This window comes from Phoxinus phoxinus, assembly GCF_949152265.1.
Source record: "Phoxinus phoxinus genome assembly, chromosome: 14".
NCBI lineage: Eukaryota > Metazoa > Chordata > Actinopteri > Cypriniformes > Leuciscidae > Phoxinus > Phoxinus phoxinus.
In genome coordinates, this window is record NC_136889.1 from 7066438 (window position 1) to 7085418 (window position 18981).

The 18981-nt window shown below is 36.9% G+C and overlaps 1 protein-coding gene across 3 annotated transcripts; it reads right to left on the reverse strand.

Moving 5' to 3' along the window:
- Positions 1–6295: 6295 nt before the first annotated feature.
- Positions 6296–18191, reverse strand: spmip7 (sperm microtubule inner protein 7). Of its 3 annotated transcripts, XM_079634979.1 has the most exons (10): positions 18169–18191; positions 13166–13604; positions 12973–13031; positions 11371–11447; positions 10703–10841; positions 10560–10627; positions 10305–10346; positions 10038–10145; positions 9853–9954; positions 6296–6867 (listed from the first exon to the last, which is right to left on the reverse strand). In XM_079634979.1, the coding sequence occupies exons 1-10, from the start codon at positions 18172–18174 to the stop codon at positions 6741–6743; spliced, it is 1167 nt and encodes a 388-aa protein (XP_079491105.1). In that variant the 5' UTR covers positions 18175–18191; the 3' UTR covers positions 6296–6740. The 3 variants fall into 3 exon arrangements, with proteins under 3 accessions (XP_079491105.1, XP_079491104.1, XP_079491106.1); XM_079634978.1 differs by lacking the exon at positions 18169–18191 and having other exon boundaries at positions 13166–13829; XM_079634980.1 differs by lacking the exons at positions 10038–10145; positions 18169–18191 and having other exon boundaries at positions 6616–6867; positions 13166–13823.
- Positions 18192–18981: the final 790 nt, after the last annotated feature.

Genomic DNA, 18981 nt, shown 5'->3' on the forward strand with positions numbered 1-18981 from the left:
TCTCAGGAGCTGCTGGTGCTGAGTCATGTTGAGTCAGGAGGCCACTCTTATCTCCAGTCTCCAGGAGGACTTTTTCAGGCTGTTGGGTGTGGGGTGAAACGGGAACCCTGGATTATGGTGGCTTGTATTTTTTTTCAGGACAACCTGTTGTTTAAGTTAGTGACCCTCTGGAGAGCCAGAAAGTTTTCTTCTTCTGATATTATAAGAAATGGAGTAAAAACTGTCTGTGACATTACAAAGGGACAGTCTACTCTCCAGAGATGACGTTGAGGGAATGCTTTTGGTGACTCAGCAAACTGTGTTCTTGCTCCAGTCACAGCAGAGCGAAGATGAGCCATGGAGAAGGTGCAGCGACTCACACAAACTGCTGTGAGCTTGTGTAGCCTTTTGGGGGGTTATGATAATGAATGTATTTTCTTCAGTCAATAAACTTTTGGACTGTTTTGTGTTAAACGTTAATTAGTGAAGTTAACATTTTCAATTCATCTCATTTTCATATTATTTTTTAGTTACTCTAAAATCATAAAAAACATTACTTCAAAAACATCTTCAAAAGTGTAATTGGATTACTGTATTAATTACTCTCTGTGAAAAGTATTGCATTACTTATTACTAATTGCATTCTAAATCCCATACCAAGCTCGGCCAGTTGAACAATACAAGGATTTTAATTCTTTCAAATAAGTAATATACATTTGCATAAATTATTCTTGAACTGACCAAAGTTTTTAAATATAGGTTACATTAGCCTATAGCCTACATTTGATCATTAGATATTACATTTTGATGTTAAATCTACTATTGTTTCATATATTGTTCTATAATCTATAGAGTACTATCACAATTAGTATTCTATTCTATAAAGAATTCATGTTGGCGTACTTGCAAAGTTACTTATAGTCAGAGAATGTCTGTTGGGGAGCATCAAAATAAAGTGTTAGCAGATATCAAGCAGAGTCTACTAATACTAATGACAGATAGTTGACAGTTGCAAAGTTACTTGTAGTCAGTAATAGAATGTCTAAAGTTGACTATCGAAATAAAGTGTTACCTTAAATTTCATGTAATATTATATAAAGAATATGCATATTCTTTTTATATATATAACACTACAATAGTAATGCCATAGAGTAAAACGTTTTATTAAATAAATAATAGCCTAATGTCAAGTCAAATGTATTTATATAGCTTTTTTCACAATATATTGTTTCAAAGCAGCTTTACAGGAAATCACGATGTTAATGTTCTTAATATATTAATATCTATGCCTTATGTAATCTGCCATTTAGAAGATTAAAGCTGGGTAATAAGTTTCATTTTGACGATATAAATTTTTACACGTGTACACCTATTTACACGTGTACTCTATATGTGGATGAAGTTGGATACTTAACCAACTTTATAGAAAGCTGGTCGATACATTTTGGGACAAATATACAGTATACTATATACAGTAGTATATCACTTTTGTAATACAATAATAATTTCAAAGTTGTAGATAAAACAGATTATTGGAAAACTATCAGTCTTTCTCGTATTGCTAGTAAGTTTTTACAAATAATTACGGTTCTACACCATTTTTTTTCTCAGTTTGGATAAAGTTGGATATAATATACTGTAGATCCTACTTTATATATTGAGCTGTGTGATAAAAGTTGACATTTTCTGAAGATTAAAAAAAAAATGCACTTATGCACTATGTTCTCAGCAGTCTAGAGTATGAATTTTATACAGTTATTTCATCATCCAGCATCAGAGTCTGACTTGGCCACGTAAAGAAAGCTGCGACAGTTGAGTGCATGAAGTGTCCAACATTCCACACTTCGTTTTTCCGGTTAATTAAGCGTATCAACCGGGTATTTAAAGTGCACTTTTTCTTTTTGGAGTTTTCAATGTGACTGTGAACACTATACTGGCACTATTTATACCTCAGCACAGCATAGAATAGTGCATAAGTATGCAAATTGGGACGCACCTCTTGTTTTCTCAAGTGATTTTAAATTGCAGGCATACATTTGGGGAGTAAATAACAAGTGAAAGTATACAGGAAAATATAAAAGTACAACATTTGAGAAAATGTCTTGTAATACAATAGGTTTCTATGCCAGCATTATAATACAATTGCTAAAACAAAATAATAATGAATGGTATTTTTTAAATAAATGCTGTAAATGTTAATTTCTACATAATACATGTTAATATAAAATAAAGTTGTATAAATTAACCTTAGTTTTGTATTATCTACAAATATGAATTAACAATGAGCAATAGTATAAATTAAAGTAATCTTAGATTAATAGAAGCTGTAAAAAAAATATATCAAAATATATAAACATATCATCTTAAGTTATCCAGTAGCAAAGTAAACCAACGAGGATGGAACAGAGACATCCTCTTATTGCTTATTTCATGGATCTTTGAGCAGCTTTCACCCCCCCCCCCCCCCCCCCCCTAATTTATAGCTTTAACAACATGTAATCCATAATTGGTTTAACTACCTAAATAAGTCAGAGATGTTCGAGATTGGTAATCACCTTAATAGTCTGCTGTATTTAAATTCTTAATCTGGGGCTGAAAAATCTCACTTTCTTTGGGAATGTATTATGCAGGGGATGTCAGAGTAAATTAAATTCCCCTCTGCACACTAAAGCATCAATTTCCTTATGGTAATTATCTGCGGGTATGGATGTGTCACTGGAGGGAGTCAGGCATGCTTGACATTTAGCCTCTTTATGTGGAAATGACAAAAAAAAAAAAAAAAAAGCTAAGCGGCGGGAGGGAAATTAATCTCTCGGCCGAGCGAGTATGGTGAAGACCTTAAAGGACTGTCGCTGAATCAGTCATTATGTTTGTGACCCCATCTTGAAAATTGAGCCAATGATACGATGTAGACAAGAAAAAGACTAAGCTCAAGGAACTCAGAAGAGTGGAGAAAAGTATAGTTTAAATTATCACCCCACAATTTTGGGGGGCGCTTTTTGAATGGTGCAGTGAGCTTGGCTAAAAAAAAAGATGCTAATACTTAGAATGGACAGAGGTTAAATATCAGGAGTCATTGCGTATGCTCAAAGGTCAAGGGCAACTCTAGAATTCTGAATCCAGTTATTACAAAACATGAACATACTGTAAACTCATTGAAAAACATGCCTCTACATTTCTGAAAACTTTAAAAACATACCTATAAATACAATTTGTTGACAGGAAAACACAAATGACTAATGCCGTTTTATACAAATCATAATTACAGGGGCAGATTATCAATAAATGAAGACTTTATTTTTGTGTGGTTCTTGCGCAATACTATGTTATGACCTCAAAATTCTTTTTCTGTAATGCATGATTATGTCAAATAAATGTTGACATTTGCATAACATAATCAGCTCCATGTGGATTTTCTGATGTAGTATACTTGCTCGATAGCTCATCTGGTACAGCAGTGCACTTGAAGGACTCAGTCAACACACTCAAAAAAGCTAAAAGATTTGTAGATGCAAGCAAAAATGGCATGGTCGCTTATCTCACGCTTGCTAATACTTTCGTTTAGGTTTAGGGTAGGGTTTAGTTTAGAAGGTGCGTTATTTTCAAACGTGATAGCGCCACTCACCAGACCGAACTGCTGCAATAAACACAACAACCAATTTAATAAAACATGGATACATTCACATTCAACTGTTTGGGAGAAAACTGAACATGCATTATTAAGCATGCAATATATTTGCATTGCTTCTTGCATGTTTCACAACACTTTCAATTTAATTGAGCACATATTTCTAAAGAGCCTATATAAAACCAAAAAGAGTTAAGCTATGTAAGTCAGCAGAAATTCATAATTAACCCTATTCAGTTTTTTTTAAATGCACCTTTCTTGTCTTAATTTTACGTAATTTATTAGTGGTACTCATCTTGCTGGATCTGATCTTTTGACACAGTTAACCACAAGATCCCCCATGTGTCAACCCTCATGACACTGTGCATCTCAGGAACCGCACTCCAAGTCTTACCTCTCATGTAGGTCCAACAATCAGGGTGTCTTGGAGGAGTGAGGTGTTTAAGTCGCAACATCTAGCTACTGGGGTGCCTCAGGGCTCAGTGCTCGGGCCACTTCTCTTCTCCATCACTAGGATCTGTCATTCAGAAACATGGCTTTTCCTAACACTGCTAGGTTGATGACACATTCTAGGCGAATGATCCGGCGGTAGCTACTCGCATCTCAGCCTACCTGACTGGATGAAGGACCATCACTTTAACTCAACCTTGCAAAGACAGAACTGCTTGTGGTTTCAGCCAACCTAACACTTCATCGCAACTTCTCCATTCAGGTAGGCTCATCAATCATAACTCGTTCCAGGACAGCCAGGAACCTTGGAGTTGTGAGTGATGATCCTTTAAACTTCACAGACCACATTGCTAAAACAGCCCGGTCCTGCAGATTTGCCTTATACAACATTAGGAAGATCCGGCCCTTCCTTTTGGAGCATGCTGCACAACTCTTTATCCAAGCTCTTGTTCTATCCACACTGGGAAATTGTAATGCTCTCTTGACGTGTACTATCAAACCTAAATGCATCTAAATTATAACTTTTTACTTGGGTAGTTAAAATTATGGATTACATGTTGGTAGAGATGTTTGAGATTGGTAATCACATTAAAGGGATAGTTCACACAAAAAATACATTTCTGCCATCATTTACTCACCATCAAGTTGTTCCAAACCTGTATGGAAATTTGTCTTCTACTAAACACAAAAGAAGATATTTTGAAGAATATGGGTAACCAAACAGTTGATTGACCCCATTGACTTCCATAGTATGGAAACAAATATCAATCAATCTATATTTATTTCTATAGCACATTTAAAAAAATACAAAACACAAGTTGACCAAAGTGCTAAAGTTTGTTTGTTAAACTGCTTCTATTGCTCTCATCATTTATAAGTCACATTGGATTAAATAGTTTGCTAAATGACTAAATGTAAATGGTGCATCTTATTCCAAAAAAAGAAAAGGAAAGGGAAAAAAAACTCTTCCCTCCAACCTCCTGAATTTATTCCTCCTCTGGTACTTCTGTATCAATCTTAAAACAATACCTTAGACAACAAATCCTCCCAATGTATATAATGAATAACATGACACTATATAGATTTAATGATTCAAAGTCAATCATATTCATTAAAAAAAATTATATTTGGACACGTGAACACTTTTAGTTGTAATGAAATTATGAAACATAATGAAAGTATTCAAATTAAAATAGTTAAGTGTAAATGCTGGACTCATATGCAATTGATCAATGACTTTTGATTAACATCCTGTCTGGATCTCATAAATGACAGAATAGAACAGTTAAGCTGCGGTCACATTTATCATTGTTTAGCGGGTTTTGTGGGTGAAATTCAGTCATTTCAATATGAATCCACACAATCTGGTATTTTGCGAGAGGGTAAAAGATTTCGCAACAGGTTCAAGTTGGTCACACAAATGAACTGTGCTGACCAACAGAAAAGGTTGCTATGCTGCTTGAGCCTCGAGTGCTTCATACATCGATACAATGGGCTTTTTTCTTTTCTTTTCTTTTTTGCTGACATTTTAATAATGTGACAGCACTTTATAATTCTCAGACACTACTTGTGCCTATTTGTAGATGTAGATCTCTATATCAAAAGATAACTAGGAAAATCTCAGAAACATAAGAGACTATTTCAACAACTTGCATCTATCGTGCTGAGTCCGTCTCAAAGGTCTTTACTTTGTCTAGCGGGCTGAAGGTCACCTTAGAGAAAGCGCTTCAGACCCTGAAACAATAGACAAGTCCGATCCCTTTCATTGGCCGCAAGATGGACGTTAGTTATCTGTTAACCACATCTCCATCTCTGGAAATACCGCAGGGTTTTTATCCCACCATGGCTTCATTGTCAAACTAACTGAAACTGAGAAAGTTTTCCCACTACCCAAAAACAGATCTGATGTTCAACATAGTGCAAAGCATTAGTTACAATGACATTTAGCAATTTCCTCTAATCCTGTGTACCGACTTTGGCTTGATTTTTAGCACCTTTTCAGTCATAAATACATGTTGATTCTTACTAGTTGGTGTTTTCAACTGAGCTGCTTCCAGGGCGGACTGTTTTCAACATAGAAGTGCAAAGACGACAAAGGGGGAAACAGGAAACCAGCATGTTCCTATTTCCTGTTAGCAGGTGAAGCTGCACTGGTATTCTTTCTTTTATTCTCCAAACCACAGTTCTTGGGGTGCAAAACTAGAGCATTTCAGAAATGCATGTCTTTTGTTTTCTTTTAAGATCAGATCAGGCAAAGTTTTATTTGCATTGCCATTGCCGCGTAACCACAAAGTATCTCTTTCCATGAGCAGTTTGTAAGTGCTTTTTGAAAGTACAGGCAATAAAAGAATGCAGAAGAGGATCTGTGAGAAAACGATGCACTCATTTATCCGCATGGACACACATATAGTCAAATACGTAAGCCCACACACACTCACACCGACACCGAATGTTTAAGACAATGGCACATCCTCCACATTTTCAGAAGCACTCATCTAAATCAAGGGAAATTATGCTAATAAAACATCTCATTATTCAGAGCTCAGAGAATCAGTCATTGACATAGCATCATTATAGATCTATTCACAAACACAGATTGGATTTCATGAAAAGGGAGGCTCTCATTTCCCACACTTCTTCATCATTTATTCTTCTCTTTAAGGAACATGTCGTACTTTTAGAGTTATTTCACGGAGAGTACCGAGGCTTTGGGATGAAAGTATGGGTTTCCGGGTGGGACAGTGGTGATCATTCCTGATAGAGGGGCCTTGTGTCCGTAGAGGGAGGAGCTCCAGGTGCCGGGACGGCTTCTAGAAACGGAACACTTGGTGAAACTGGGAATGTTCACATTAAAGGAATATTCTGGGTTCAATACATGTTAAGTTCAATCAACAGCACTTGTGGCTTAATCTTGATGAAATTTGAATCTGTAAATGTTAAAATACCCCGGTTTAGTCATATAGCCTCAAGACATAAACAGTGAAAATGCAGCTAGAACAAGAACAACTTGACAGCTCAAATAATACAGAAATGAACAGAATTCATGTTAGTGCTTTTATAAAATTATAAGCCAAACATTTCTGCTTTTAAATAATTTCCTCACTAACCTTGATTTTTAATTTTTAATGAAAAGGCTCCAATGAAATAAATTAACTTTTTGTGGTAATCAACATGCTACAAATATTGCTGAACATGCAGGCTTAACTTGTATTGAACCTGCAATATTCAGTTAATCAAAAATTATAGGTGGGTAGTTAAAAAAGATTGATTTTAATTAATTAATTATAATTAGTTATTAAAATTGAATCGATAAAATGTATTATAAATAATTAGTTACCTCACTGTAACATATTTATTTATTAACAATTTGTCCTACCACAGAACTATTTCACGTGAACTAATGAACAGGTTAAGAAGTGTGAACATTTTAAAAGATCAGGTGATAATAAAATCTAAAATCTTGATGTTGACGGAAATGTTTACTAATGTTTATTACTTTTGAAAATGTATACTAATGCTTTGAAAAAGGGAGAATCATGAAGTTATCCGCTTGTGTCCGATTTTCCGAGTCTGTCTTATACGACGAAAGCCGCAGAGGAATAAAAACAGTTTGGAGACATTTGAATTATCACCAAATAAGGAGTGGGAGAGGGTTAGAGGAAGTTGTAAAGGTGCTGACTTTCTGCTGTAAGGAAAAGAGATGGGAGGTCTGTTTTATCGGCAAAGGAAACAGATTTCAGAGCACCGGTGACTCCAGGAAAATGGATCTGGGTTGAGTAAAAACCACGATTACCACCGGCAACAAGAGCAGCTCAGCTTTGGATAGGGCCATCTGGAGAGGTCTGCTCCAAAAAGACGGTAAACCAGCTCTTCTGGGGCCCAGCTAGGAAACACGTTTTCAAAAAAAACCACCCGGTCCTTTGGTTTTCCTCCAGTGCTTCTCTCAAACACCTCCTCCTCCTCCTTCCTCTTTACTGCTGCAGAAGGCTCATTCCTACTCATTCTGAAAGCCGAGGACGTTTTACGTTGCAGACAGAGGGTGGAAGAGCGCCGCTGGGCTGGTTTTGTTCCTGGTAGTGTCTGTCTGATTTGACTCTTCACAAACCCACAGAAAATAACAATGCTTCATGACTTTAGTATATCACAAAGTATATTCTTCCACGTCTCTTTACTTCTCTTGTCTGCTTTATGAGATGACCTGATCTTTGTTCAGCTTGACACGTCATGTTGGGGTCTGCTAAATGATGCTTCACACACCTCCAGCCGCAGCCACAGAGCGTTGAAGAGCATAAAACTAGGGCAGAGCTCAACCTCTCACAGAAGGGGAACATGCGGGAGATTGAAAAAATAAGTTTGACAGGACTCTACACTCAGGCAGAAACGGAGACAGAGATCAGAAGATAAGTGACTGCAATGGTTTGTGGGAAACGCCTCTTCAGAGTGATCCTGTGATGTGCTTACTGTTACAGGGCATGTTTACCACCGCACTACAATGTTCAATGACACTGACTAGGCTTGATTTATTAGCATTCACCTTTAGATCATAACTTTATCACTGTTTTATCACATGTAAATACATTTACTTAGTATTCTGACCAGATAATTATGCAAGATTTATATTAGAGTATTACATTCTTTATATTCGTATTTATTTATAAAAATATAAATTATTAACTTATTTCAGGGAATTTGAGTGTGTTTGTGGTTTTGACCACACAAGTTGATTTACAAAAGAACGTTCTGAATGCAAAGCACTGCTGCCACCTACTGAGTGGAACAGTGAGGTGTTGTGTTGGCCATAATAATTAAAAAGGTCTGCATTGCATTTATCTGTGTAAAGGTCTTAAAGGTTGAATCTCATGAAAATGATGGGTCTCAAAATGTTTTTTGCTTTTTTTGCATAAAGAAATTGATTAGGCATACTATTTTTATGACCTTTAAGATATTTGTCAGTTTGTCAATATTTACATTGCAAACAGAGCAAATTCTGCAGTTACTATATCAAATGCATTTTACTATTGACTTTTTTTGTAATTCCCTTTATTGTCATTGGTGATTGTCATTAGGTTGTAATACAGAGCAGTGTTAGTGACATTTAGATACAATTATAGTTTTATTATTATTGTTATATATTTATTTTCACATTTTAATTTTAGTTCGTTTTTTGTGTGTTTTTGTCACTGTTACTGTATGTTTTTTAAATGTCTATATCGTTTTTATTCATTTTTATTCCAGTTTAAGTCTATTCCAGTATCAACACTGTAAAAATAGTTGCTGCCTCAAATTTTTAAGTACAATCAACTTGGATGTTTACGTAATTTCATTTAAACTTAAATTAAATTAAACTGACTTAATAAATAAATAAAAAAATTTTTGGGATGAGTTAAAGCAATGTCATAACCTGCTTATATATGTATATATACAGTATTTACAGTTAAGTTAAACTAATTGAAAATAAGAAATGCTACCTTAAACAATTACTGAAATAAAATATACATTTATTTTATTTCAAGCATCAAAAACATATTTTTTAATGGTTTTATTGCAGTTTTTATTTCAGTTTATTATAATAATGCTGATGCAAAGTAACTCTTGTCTGTTCGATAAATGCACTAAAACAATTTTTTTATCATTGAGCAATTTTTTGCATTATATTTTCCAAACTGCTTGTCCTATGTCAGGTTGCGGGATGATCCCAAAGCCTTGGGCGGTAGTCAGGGAAACCTCCTGGACAGATGGCCAGTCCATCGCAGACAAAGCAAACTATCTTAATCTGAAATGTTGTGCCGACTTACCCTGCTGTTTGTGGAGTACACAGTAAAGAAGGCAGACTGTCAGCTGAGGTCTGTGGTCTGTCGAACTTGGCTTTTCCAGTGTAACCAGGTATAGTAGTTCGGCTATACAGAGAAAACAAAACATCTTCATTATAAAGAGCTCTGTAGAATGGTTATGATGTATACACAAATACACAGACTCATACTAGCTGGCAGGGGTGTGAGGAGGCACAGTGGTCCGCAGAACAGTCAGAGGGACGAAGTCTTCTTCTGGGACGTCCACACTGTCCATGTTCACTGAGCCTACCGTACCACTACAGTACAGAGAGATCACAAATCTCTCTCAAAGCCTTAATAAATGTACTGGAAAATACATTCACAGGTATGCAACTGATTTGTTTTGAGTAGTTTATAACAAACATTTGTGTATAGAAATTATCATAACTTTGCTAAAGATCTCTGCATCTGCTTACCAATATAAAGGTACGTGGCCTGATTTTGGAAATGGACTGGTGCTGTTAATTGAAAACAATTGTCAGAAACAACTCAATTTATTATGCACAGTGCACTATACAGTATAAACTCAAACAGTAAAGCATGGTATTAAAAATGCCAAGGTCATGGGTTCGATTCCCAGGAAAAGCAAGACCTGATAACAGTGTGCAGCGTAACTCGCTTTGGATAAAAGTGTCTTCCTGAAGCATTACAGGGGTATTTAAATCACTTACAAGCTGATGGGTTTCCTTATGTTAAATGTGGCCCGCAACTGATGTTTGTTCCAACGGGATCCAATAGCCTGAAAGCAAAGAAATCTCTCAGAATGCCTCGGATGTTCAGCAGAATAAGCTCACTTCCAGCGCAGCAGACTCACCTGCCACGGCTCAGGTCTGCTGTGGTATCGCTTCAGCGCCAGTCGTTGACTCACGGGGTCAGGCATTTTTTCCAGTGTAGTTGTGGGTGGTTTGTGGCGAGGAGGTAACTTTGAGTCCCAGTCTACATTCTCATAACCTCTATTACAGAGCAGATCCACACAGTCACACGCATAAGGCAGATGAACACTCAGCTGGCATATTAGCATCTACAATATCCTTTTGTTTTACATGGGTGTTTGAGGTCACCATGAAATCAAATATTGTAGTAGTTATTATAAAGGATTTATTAGTACATAACATAATTATTTTAATTCACGTGGTCTCGTAATCTTTCATCAAAATAGCTCCCCCTTACGATGACTTTTCTTCTCTGATGACGTGTTTACCGGCAACCTGTCACTCACATGACATCACGGCAATAGCAAACCACAACCATCAATACAAAAGACAAAAAAAGTCTCACGAAAAGACCATTGCAACTTCCAGTTTGAAAAATTGACAAATGTATACCTTGAATGCACTGTAAGTTTAGGATAAAAGTGCCTGTCAAATGTGTAAACAGACAAATGGTACAGAAAACAGCAATTGGTCAGGTAGAGAGAGTCTTGGCAGATAGATTGTTGTAGTTCTGCTGTTAAGAGAGCTTTTAGAGCAAACATATTCAGACCTTTGGGCTGCAGAAGTGTAGATGTATCGTCGAGCTGCCATTGCTCTGCTATCAAAAAGAACAGATGGTCCTGGACCCTATAAAGGGATAGTAAAAAGACACAATGGCATAATATTAGTAAATGTCCTATGGTCTAAAACTCTGACATTATAGGGCAAATATAACATACAAGTTAAGTATTTGGAACACAAAAGGGAAAATTTTGAAGAATGATTTTTAGCTCTTTTCCGTGTAATGACAATTGATGGGGACTGGAGCCCTTGTGTTTAAAAAAAGATGCAAAGCAGCATAAAAGTAAGCCGTTATAAGAGTAGTTTAAACAACTTTTTGCATGCACTTTATTCAACATTTTCTGAAGCCATATTTTCTTTTTCTTTAAGTCAACCTTAATATCAGATGTAAACAGGGCCAAGAAGAGGTCAGACATTAAAGGAACACTCCGACTTTTTGGGACTTTAGGCTATTCACCTTATCCCCCAGAGTTAGATAAGTCCATACATACCTTTTTCATCTCCGTGCGTGCTATAAGTCTGTTTGACGCACCCACCGCTAGCCTAGCTTAGCACAAAGACTGGATGTAAATGGTTGCAGCTAGCATACTAATCCAAATAAGTGACAAAATAACGCAAACATTTTCCTATTTACATGTTGTGATTTGTATAGTCACAGAGTGTCCAAAAAACAAAGTCATATGAGACACAGACATATTTTAACCGTATAAATACTGGGAACTATATTCTCTGAAGGCGAAGCACTGCTATTTGGGCGGAGTGATAACCGCAGCGCACCTGAGACGCGCTCTGAACGAACTCTCTGCTCCTCACCACGGCGCGTCTCAGGTGCTGCGGTTATCACTCCGCCCAAATAGCAGTGCTTCGCCTTCAGAGAATATAGTTCCCAGTATTTATACGGTTAAAATATGTCTGTGTCTCATATGACTTTGTTTTTTGTACACTCTGTGACTATACAAATCACAACATGTAAAATATGAAAATGTTTGCGCTATTTTGTCACTTATTTGGATTAGTATGCTAGCTGCAACCATTTACATCCAGTCTTTGTGCTAAGCTAGGCTAGCGGTGGGTGCGTCAAACAGACTTATAGCACGCACGGAGATGAAAAAGGTATGTATGGACTTATCTAACTCTGGGGGATAAGTTGAATAGTCTAAAGTCCCAAAAAGTCGGAGTGTTCCTTTAAAGCTAGTTTAAAGTCAATTATGGTTTAGATTATACTCGCTATAGTAACACGACTTGAATATAATGTTCAATACTTTCATGAAGCTTTTTTGAGTGTAATTAAATTTTTTGAAGATTGAAAGCTCAGTCCCCGTTAACTGCATGTAAAAGAGCGACCAGTACAAATCTTACAATTTTTTATTTTTATGTTCCAAGGGAGACAGAAAAGTAATACTGGTTTGGAGCAACATGAGGGTGAGTTAATGATAACAGAATGTTCATTTTTGGGTGAACTATTTCCTTAAGGCACATTTCAAATGAATAGTTAATGTTCAGTGCTGTAAAAGTGATAAAGCTTCGAACAAACAGCATACAAGAGTAACATTACAGTAGCAGCAGGGATGAATAATTGAGCATGACTGACCGCATTTATTTCATGGCTGTCCTGAGAGGGGTGTTCAGTACTCTGTGCACTTGTCCAACCTGATGACAAAGCAGACAGAATACGTTAATAAATATGTAAGGGTCTGAAACTGTTAAATAGCTTTTTGTAACACACTGCTGCAGTCATTTCAAACACGCAGGCCTGAAACAAAAAAAGGTTGCAGTTAGCCTACCTCCAAGATTTGCCTTCAATGCTGCCTCTGGTTTCATCCTGGAGTTCCACCTCTTGTGCTCAGACTTGTCATATATCAGAGCTGAAGGTCTGGTTGGAGGAGTCTGAGGCCTGTCTCGTGCTCCTGCCGGAACCCACAGATCAGACGGGGTGTAAACGGTTTCGATGAATGGGGTTCTGCTCTTTGCTTCCAGACGCACCTGTGCCCCTGCACTCAGTTGACCGGAGCACGGATCTATTAGAGTCAGATAGTCACGCAGTGGCACCAGAGAAGAGTTTTCATCTGGTGTCTGGGCTCCGGGATTGAATTTGGAGAACGCACGTCTGTCTGTCTCGACCATGCTCTCAAAGTCATACCTTCCCTCTGGACCCTTCTCACAGGGCAGATTCATGCTTCTGCACAGCCACCTGCTCACTGCATCTGAACTCTCACAGGGTGTCTTGAGAAGTATCACACGATAAGGTTCTCGTTCCACCTCCATTAATGATTTATAAAAGCAAACAATTAACCAATAAATAGAATATATTTCCATAAACGCAGCATCTCTCTTCTAGATGTGGAGGGATTATGCAGATGGGAGTCGCAGGTGTAATCATCCGCGTTCGCTGTTGCCAGGAGACTGTCATTAGTTTGTCATTAGATTGCCTCCTGTGTCACTGCAGTCAGCGGGAGGTCAAATTACTGCCATGTGTCTGTAAACTGACACGCTGGGACTCAATAGACTCACAATGAAGCTAAAACTCATTATTGAGAAGAATTACAGATCGTCATCTATTTTAGATTGCTAAAGTTGAATTAGAATTATGATTAACGGATTAAGTAGTAATGATTTTAATGCATGTAGGATGTTGAATGCAAAATAACTAACCGTAATAACATTCAATGGTCACTAGGTGGAGACCTAGATCAGACAATTTGGGCTATGATGTTGTCTCACATGATAATGGTAGCCTATTAGTTCATATATGAAGCCAAATATAATTATTACACCCTAACCATGACCCAACCTAAGACACCTTTTGTCAGTTTCACACATGACATAAGCTATTATTTAATATATGTGGAGCTATCTTCTATTGTAAGAACCACAGTGTCCCCCCAATTGTTTTTAGGCTGTACTATAATCAACAATTGGTCCCCACAAGGATAGAAAAAAAGACACTTACATACCAATATCTAATGTTATATAAGGTACAATGGGGCTTAAAATGGTCTTGTCCCATAACATAATGAATATGAATATGCCTATATAATATAAATATATCATTGTCAACTCTATTGTCAATTCTACTATATGTACAGGATGTAATATATATGTACACATACCAGTACATAGGTACACACACAATGTGTACAATATATGTATAATGTATGCGTAATGAATGTATTTTCAACATCATAAATGTTTGTACTGTTAGTAGGGATCATGCAGTATTGCATAAGCAATAGAGTCAGAGGAAGGTGCTTTATGGCTATGATTATTTTTTTTTAAAAGTCTAAAATAAAATATATTTAGCTTTGGACTACAATTAGTATACCAAGAAATATTCTTTAGTGCATTGGTTTTTCTGCATGTTCACTGAAGCAAAATGTATCTCATATAGTCTGCCTCAGTGGCCAAAGATTAGTAGATGGTTGGCTTGATATAAATGGTCAAATGCAATATTCTTCTTTATACTGGTTTGGAAAAACAGCTCTGTCATTAATATGGCTGTGTGTGCTTGTGCTCTTGATGAGAATGCCCTTGCATATCTGGGTGTCACAACATGGCACTGATGACGGTGATAAGCGCTGATAGCCGATGTTAATCTCGGGCCTTCGTTAACATAAACACCAAACAAACATTCAGGAAGCTGTATATCCTGCAAACGGCAGGTTAAAAATAGTCCAATTAGAATTATTTCACAATGGTGCTCTGCATGTACAACACCCCTGCCCTCCCGTTTAATTTTGTCGGAAAATATCTACGTTCTTGTTCAAGAGAGAGAGAATAACATCAAAAAACTTTAAGTCAGCACTGTTTTCAGTGGGGTGGGGTGGGGGGTTATTAATTTTCCCTTTAATAATTTACACACTTCTATAGTGCTTTGTTTCAAAAGAAAAAAAAATTGCATACTGTATCTCAGGCTTTATGTTCTTTACTGCTGAAAACAGACTGTAGGTCTGCTCGACTCAATGCAAAAACTTCAAGGCTGAATATTAATCATTATCCTATACATTCTTTTTTATCTATTTTTTTTTTATCTCGTTTTTTCAAAAAGCATAGCTGTTTTTATGACTTGCACTGGCCCACATGTGAAATTCTCCAAGAAGAAAATCATGTGTGGCACGATCAAACTACCGTATTACCAGCTTTAGTGACCAGTAAAACTAGAAACTCGTGCTCAGCGTAGTGAAAATATACCACGAAGATTGTGCTCATTAAGATGTGAAAACAGATCAAAAGTTTTCTAAGGTTTAATTCAATTAATTGAGGCCATTTGACAGTAGTTTAACAGTCATTTATGTTATTTATGCCTCCATTTGCATTTTCATTCAGTAATGCACCGCCGACTGCAGTGGTGTTTGCAGAGACGTAAACAAATTCCTCTGTAAACAATTAAGAATTAATGCTTCACTCCAGGCCTAGAAATGCCAAAGAGGGCTGCTCACTTCTATAAAATATTGTACTCCAGAAAGACCCCCTTCCAAAATACGACCTGCGAATTGTGTTGTTTTCGTCTTCCCGGGTCTGTGTTCACACTAATTGGCCATATTATCCCTGACAAAAACAGTGTGATGACATTTTTGCAACACCATTGGTAAAAGGCTCCTCGGGCATTTGGGTGAAACCACTGTTACATGATCTGTACGAGCGGCGCCCCGGGCAAAACAAGAGTTACAGGAATATGCAATATATCCCAAATAATATGCTGAAAACATGTGACATGCTTTGTGTTAACGTCAGCGAGGCTATTCCGTTTCCTAATTAATGCTCAATCCTTAATTTATTTGTTCTCTTTTTCGCTTGAGGTTCATTCAGTGGGGGAGCTCTTAATGAATTAGAACGTCTTTGGTGCTTGGAGATGAAAGTATTTTTGGCAGGGATATGGGTATTTTTAGTCCAAGAAATAATTTTCTTCTTCAGAGAGAGAGAGAAAGAGAGGGAGAAAGACAGAGTGAGAGTGCCATGTTGCTGAAATCTAGTTATTAGTCTGCTTGTCTGCTCCCTCCTTCCCACTGCAGGCCCTGACATTATTTAAATAGCCGCACACCCATCCCATGGTGCCCAGCCGTGCACCAGAGTGGCTAATTTGGGTAAGCCTCATTCTTCTAGACAAAGAAATGCAGTATATTTAAGGATATGACTTGGGAGAAGGGACAATAAAGGGTAAAATAAAGCAATGGAAAAGGTGGGAAGGAGGGAAAGAGAGAGAGCAGTGTGAGCAGCTGCTGCGGAGTTTGTTAGTCAAGCCTATATTGTATAAACCTGGGTTATATTTTTTCCCCAAAAAAATTATAATTGCTTTTAGAGCTTTCAAGTCACATCCATCACACTCGGTGCAGTCCTTCAGTCTATTTTGGCCTAATTTGCTTCATTCCACTGTTCTCTATGATACTTGATTCTGATTTGTCAATTATGCAACTGAGCAGTCAAATATGCTACAAAAAAAACTTATTTTAAATGTACACCATGTAACTTTTTTTTTTTGTTCAAAATTAACAAAATTAAAAGTCAATACATCATCAATCCTTCTTCCAAAACATGGTTTGTCTTTCTCTGATTCACTATGGTAAACCTTGTGTCCTAGTGCATCTGTCAGCATGTTCTCTGGAGGAAATTGCGTAAATTGCTGGCGGCAATTCGTACGAATTTTACGAGGTGGCTAATTCGTACCAATTTATACGACCTCACTCGTACGAATTTGTACGTTTTTTGCTAAATCGTAAATATTTTACGATTTGCCAAAATCGTTTGAATTCATACGAATGACCTACCCCTGACCCCGCCCCTAAACCTATCCATCATGTGGGTTTAGACAAATCGTACAAATTCGTACGAGTGAGGTCGTACAAATTCGTACGAATTAGCCACCTTTTAATCACTCGTACAAATTCGTACGAATTGGTCGTGAGATGGCGTTGTCTCATCTTATCCGTAAATAAAGAAAAGTTGCTCCGGCTACTTTGACGCGTGTATGGATGTGAGTGGTATAGGTTAGGTTAGTTGTCACAACAAGAGAGAACGGTTGACATTGAGCAGCTACATCTCGAACCTATACGGGGAATCGCCTGTATAAAATAAACGCTGAACAAAGGAGAATCTGTTGGCAAAAAGAGAATGCTACAGAGTTTGTAATAAAACCTGAAAGAACATTGGCATGGCTTTTCAGAGATGGCAAGAACTGAGGGATTTAAAAAGGTGTAATGGCGACGTGGAGATGGTGTTTTTATTGCTCAACAGGTGAGTAAGGGATTTTATTGAGCAGATAAATTGCCATATGTAGCTCTCTAACAGAGATTATTGTAAAGCATATCTATTGTGAAGGATCACATTATGGTTGTTGTAGCGCTGTGCTTGAATTTATTTTTAAGTAAGCACCGTCTATTAATGAACAGTAACGTCTTCAGTCAGCTTGAGATTCTTTCCGTCTAAATTGGTTATATTTCTTGTCAGGTTATTGTAGTGTTACGGTAGTAGGGAAAATATATATAGCCTACATTGTATGATTAGTTTGATTACTAAAAAGTGGGACAATTTATTACCATAAATATTGAAATAGTACACTTATAGTATAAGTATACTACAACGTTGATATTAGTATACTTACTAATATATACTTCAACTTTACAGAAGTATACGTAATAAAATATATTTGAAGTATACCTATTATTTTTGTAAGGGTCACAATGGCAAAATACATGCACTACTTTCATGTCCCTTATATCACTTTCCGAGTGTAGGTGTGGTTCGAAAAGGTGTAGTTCACTCAAAAATGTAAATTCTGTCATTATTTACTCACCGTCATGTTGTTCCAAACCAATATGATTTTCTGTCTTCTGTAGGACATAAAAGAAGACGTTTTAAAGAACAAAATTGGACCTTGACTTTCATTGTATGATTTTCATTGTATGACAGCCTTCAAACATCAATGGTTTTAAAACTTTGTAAACTTTCAGACATGAAAAATATATATATAAATTTAATATATATGATATTTATTGTCTGGTCTATGTGTGTTTATTGTGCTTTTGGCCAGGGACAATTTTGGCTGTGTCTCATTAATTAGAAAGTAGGTCCAGGACTGATGCAGACCTGCAATGGCGCCTGGGACTGTGAAAAAGAAAGTGTGAGACTGTGAGTGCAAGTGTGACAAAGAAAAATAGAAAAAGAAAGAGGGAGAGACAGCAATGAATGCTCAGATGATGCTTGTTCATTACCTCTCTAATAAGGTACCCACTTTAAAGGCCTTAAAGAGCCTTTTACTGTCTGGTACATTAAATTATTACAGCGTTTAAATATGGATACAACAATTATATATTTATTTGTGACCAAAAATTGCGTATACATAAGAGATAATGTACATCCAGATGGTCTTTAAACGCAAAGCAGTTGCTAGCGCAGCAAGTTCAAACTAGACGGACATTTGAGATAAGTAGGGTTGCCACCTTCAGTGTGGCAAAATAAGGGACACCCATCTCCCCCCCCCCCCCCCCCAATGCTCAACTTTGACAAAGTCATTTTTATTGTTATAATTGTGATTTCATAATATGTAGATATGATTCCAACTAAAAGCTATTGAAAATATGTATTTTAGTCAAATAGCAAATGGTGT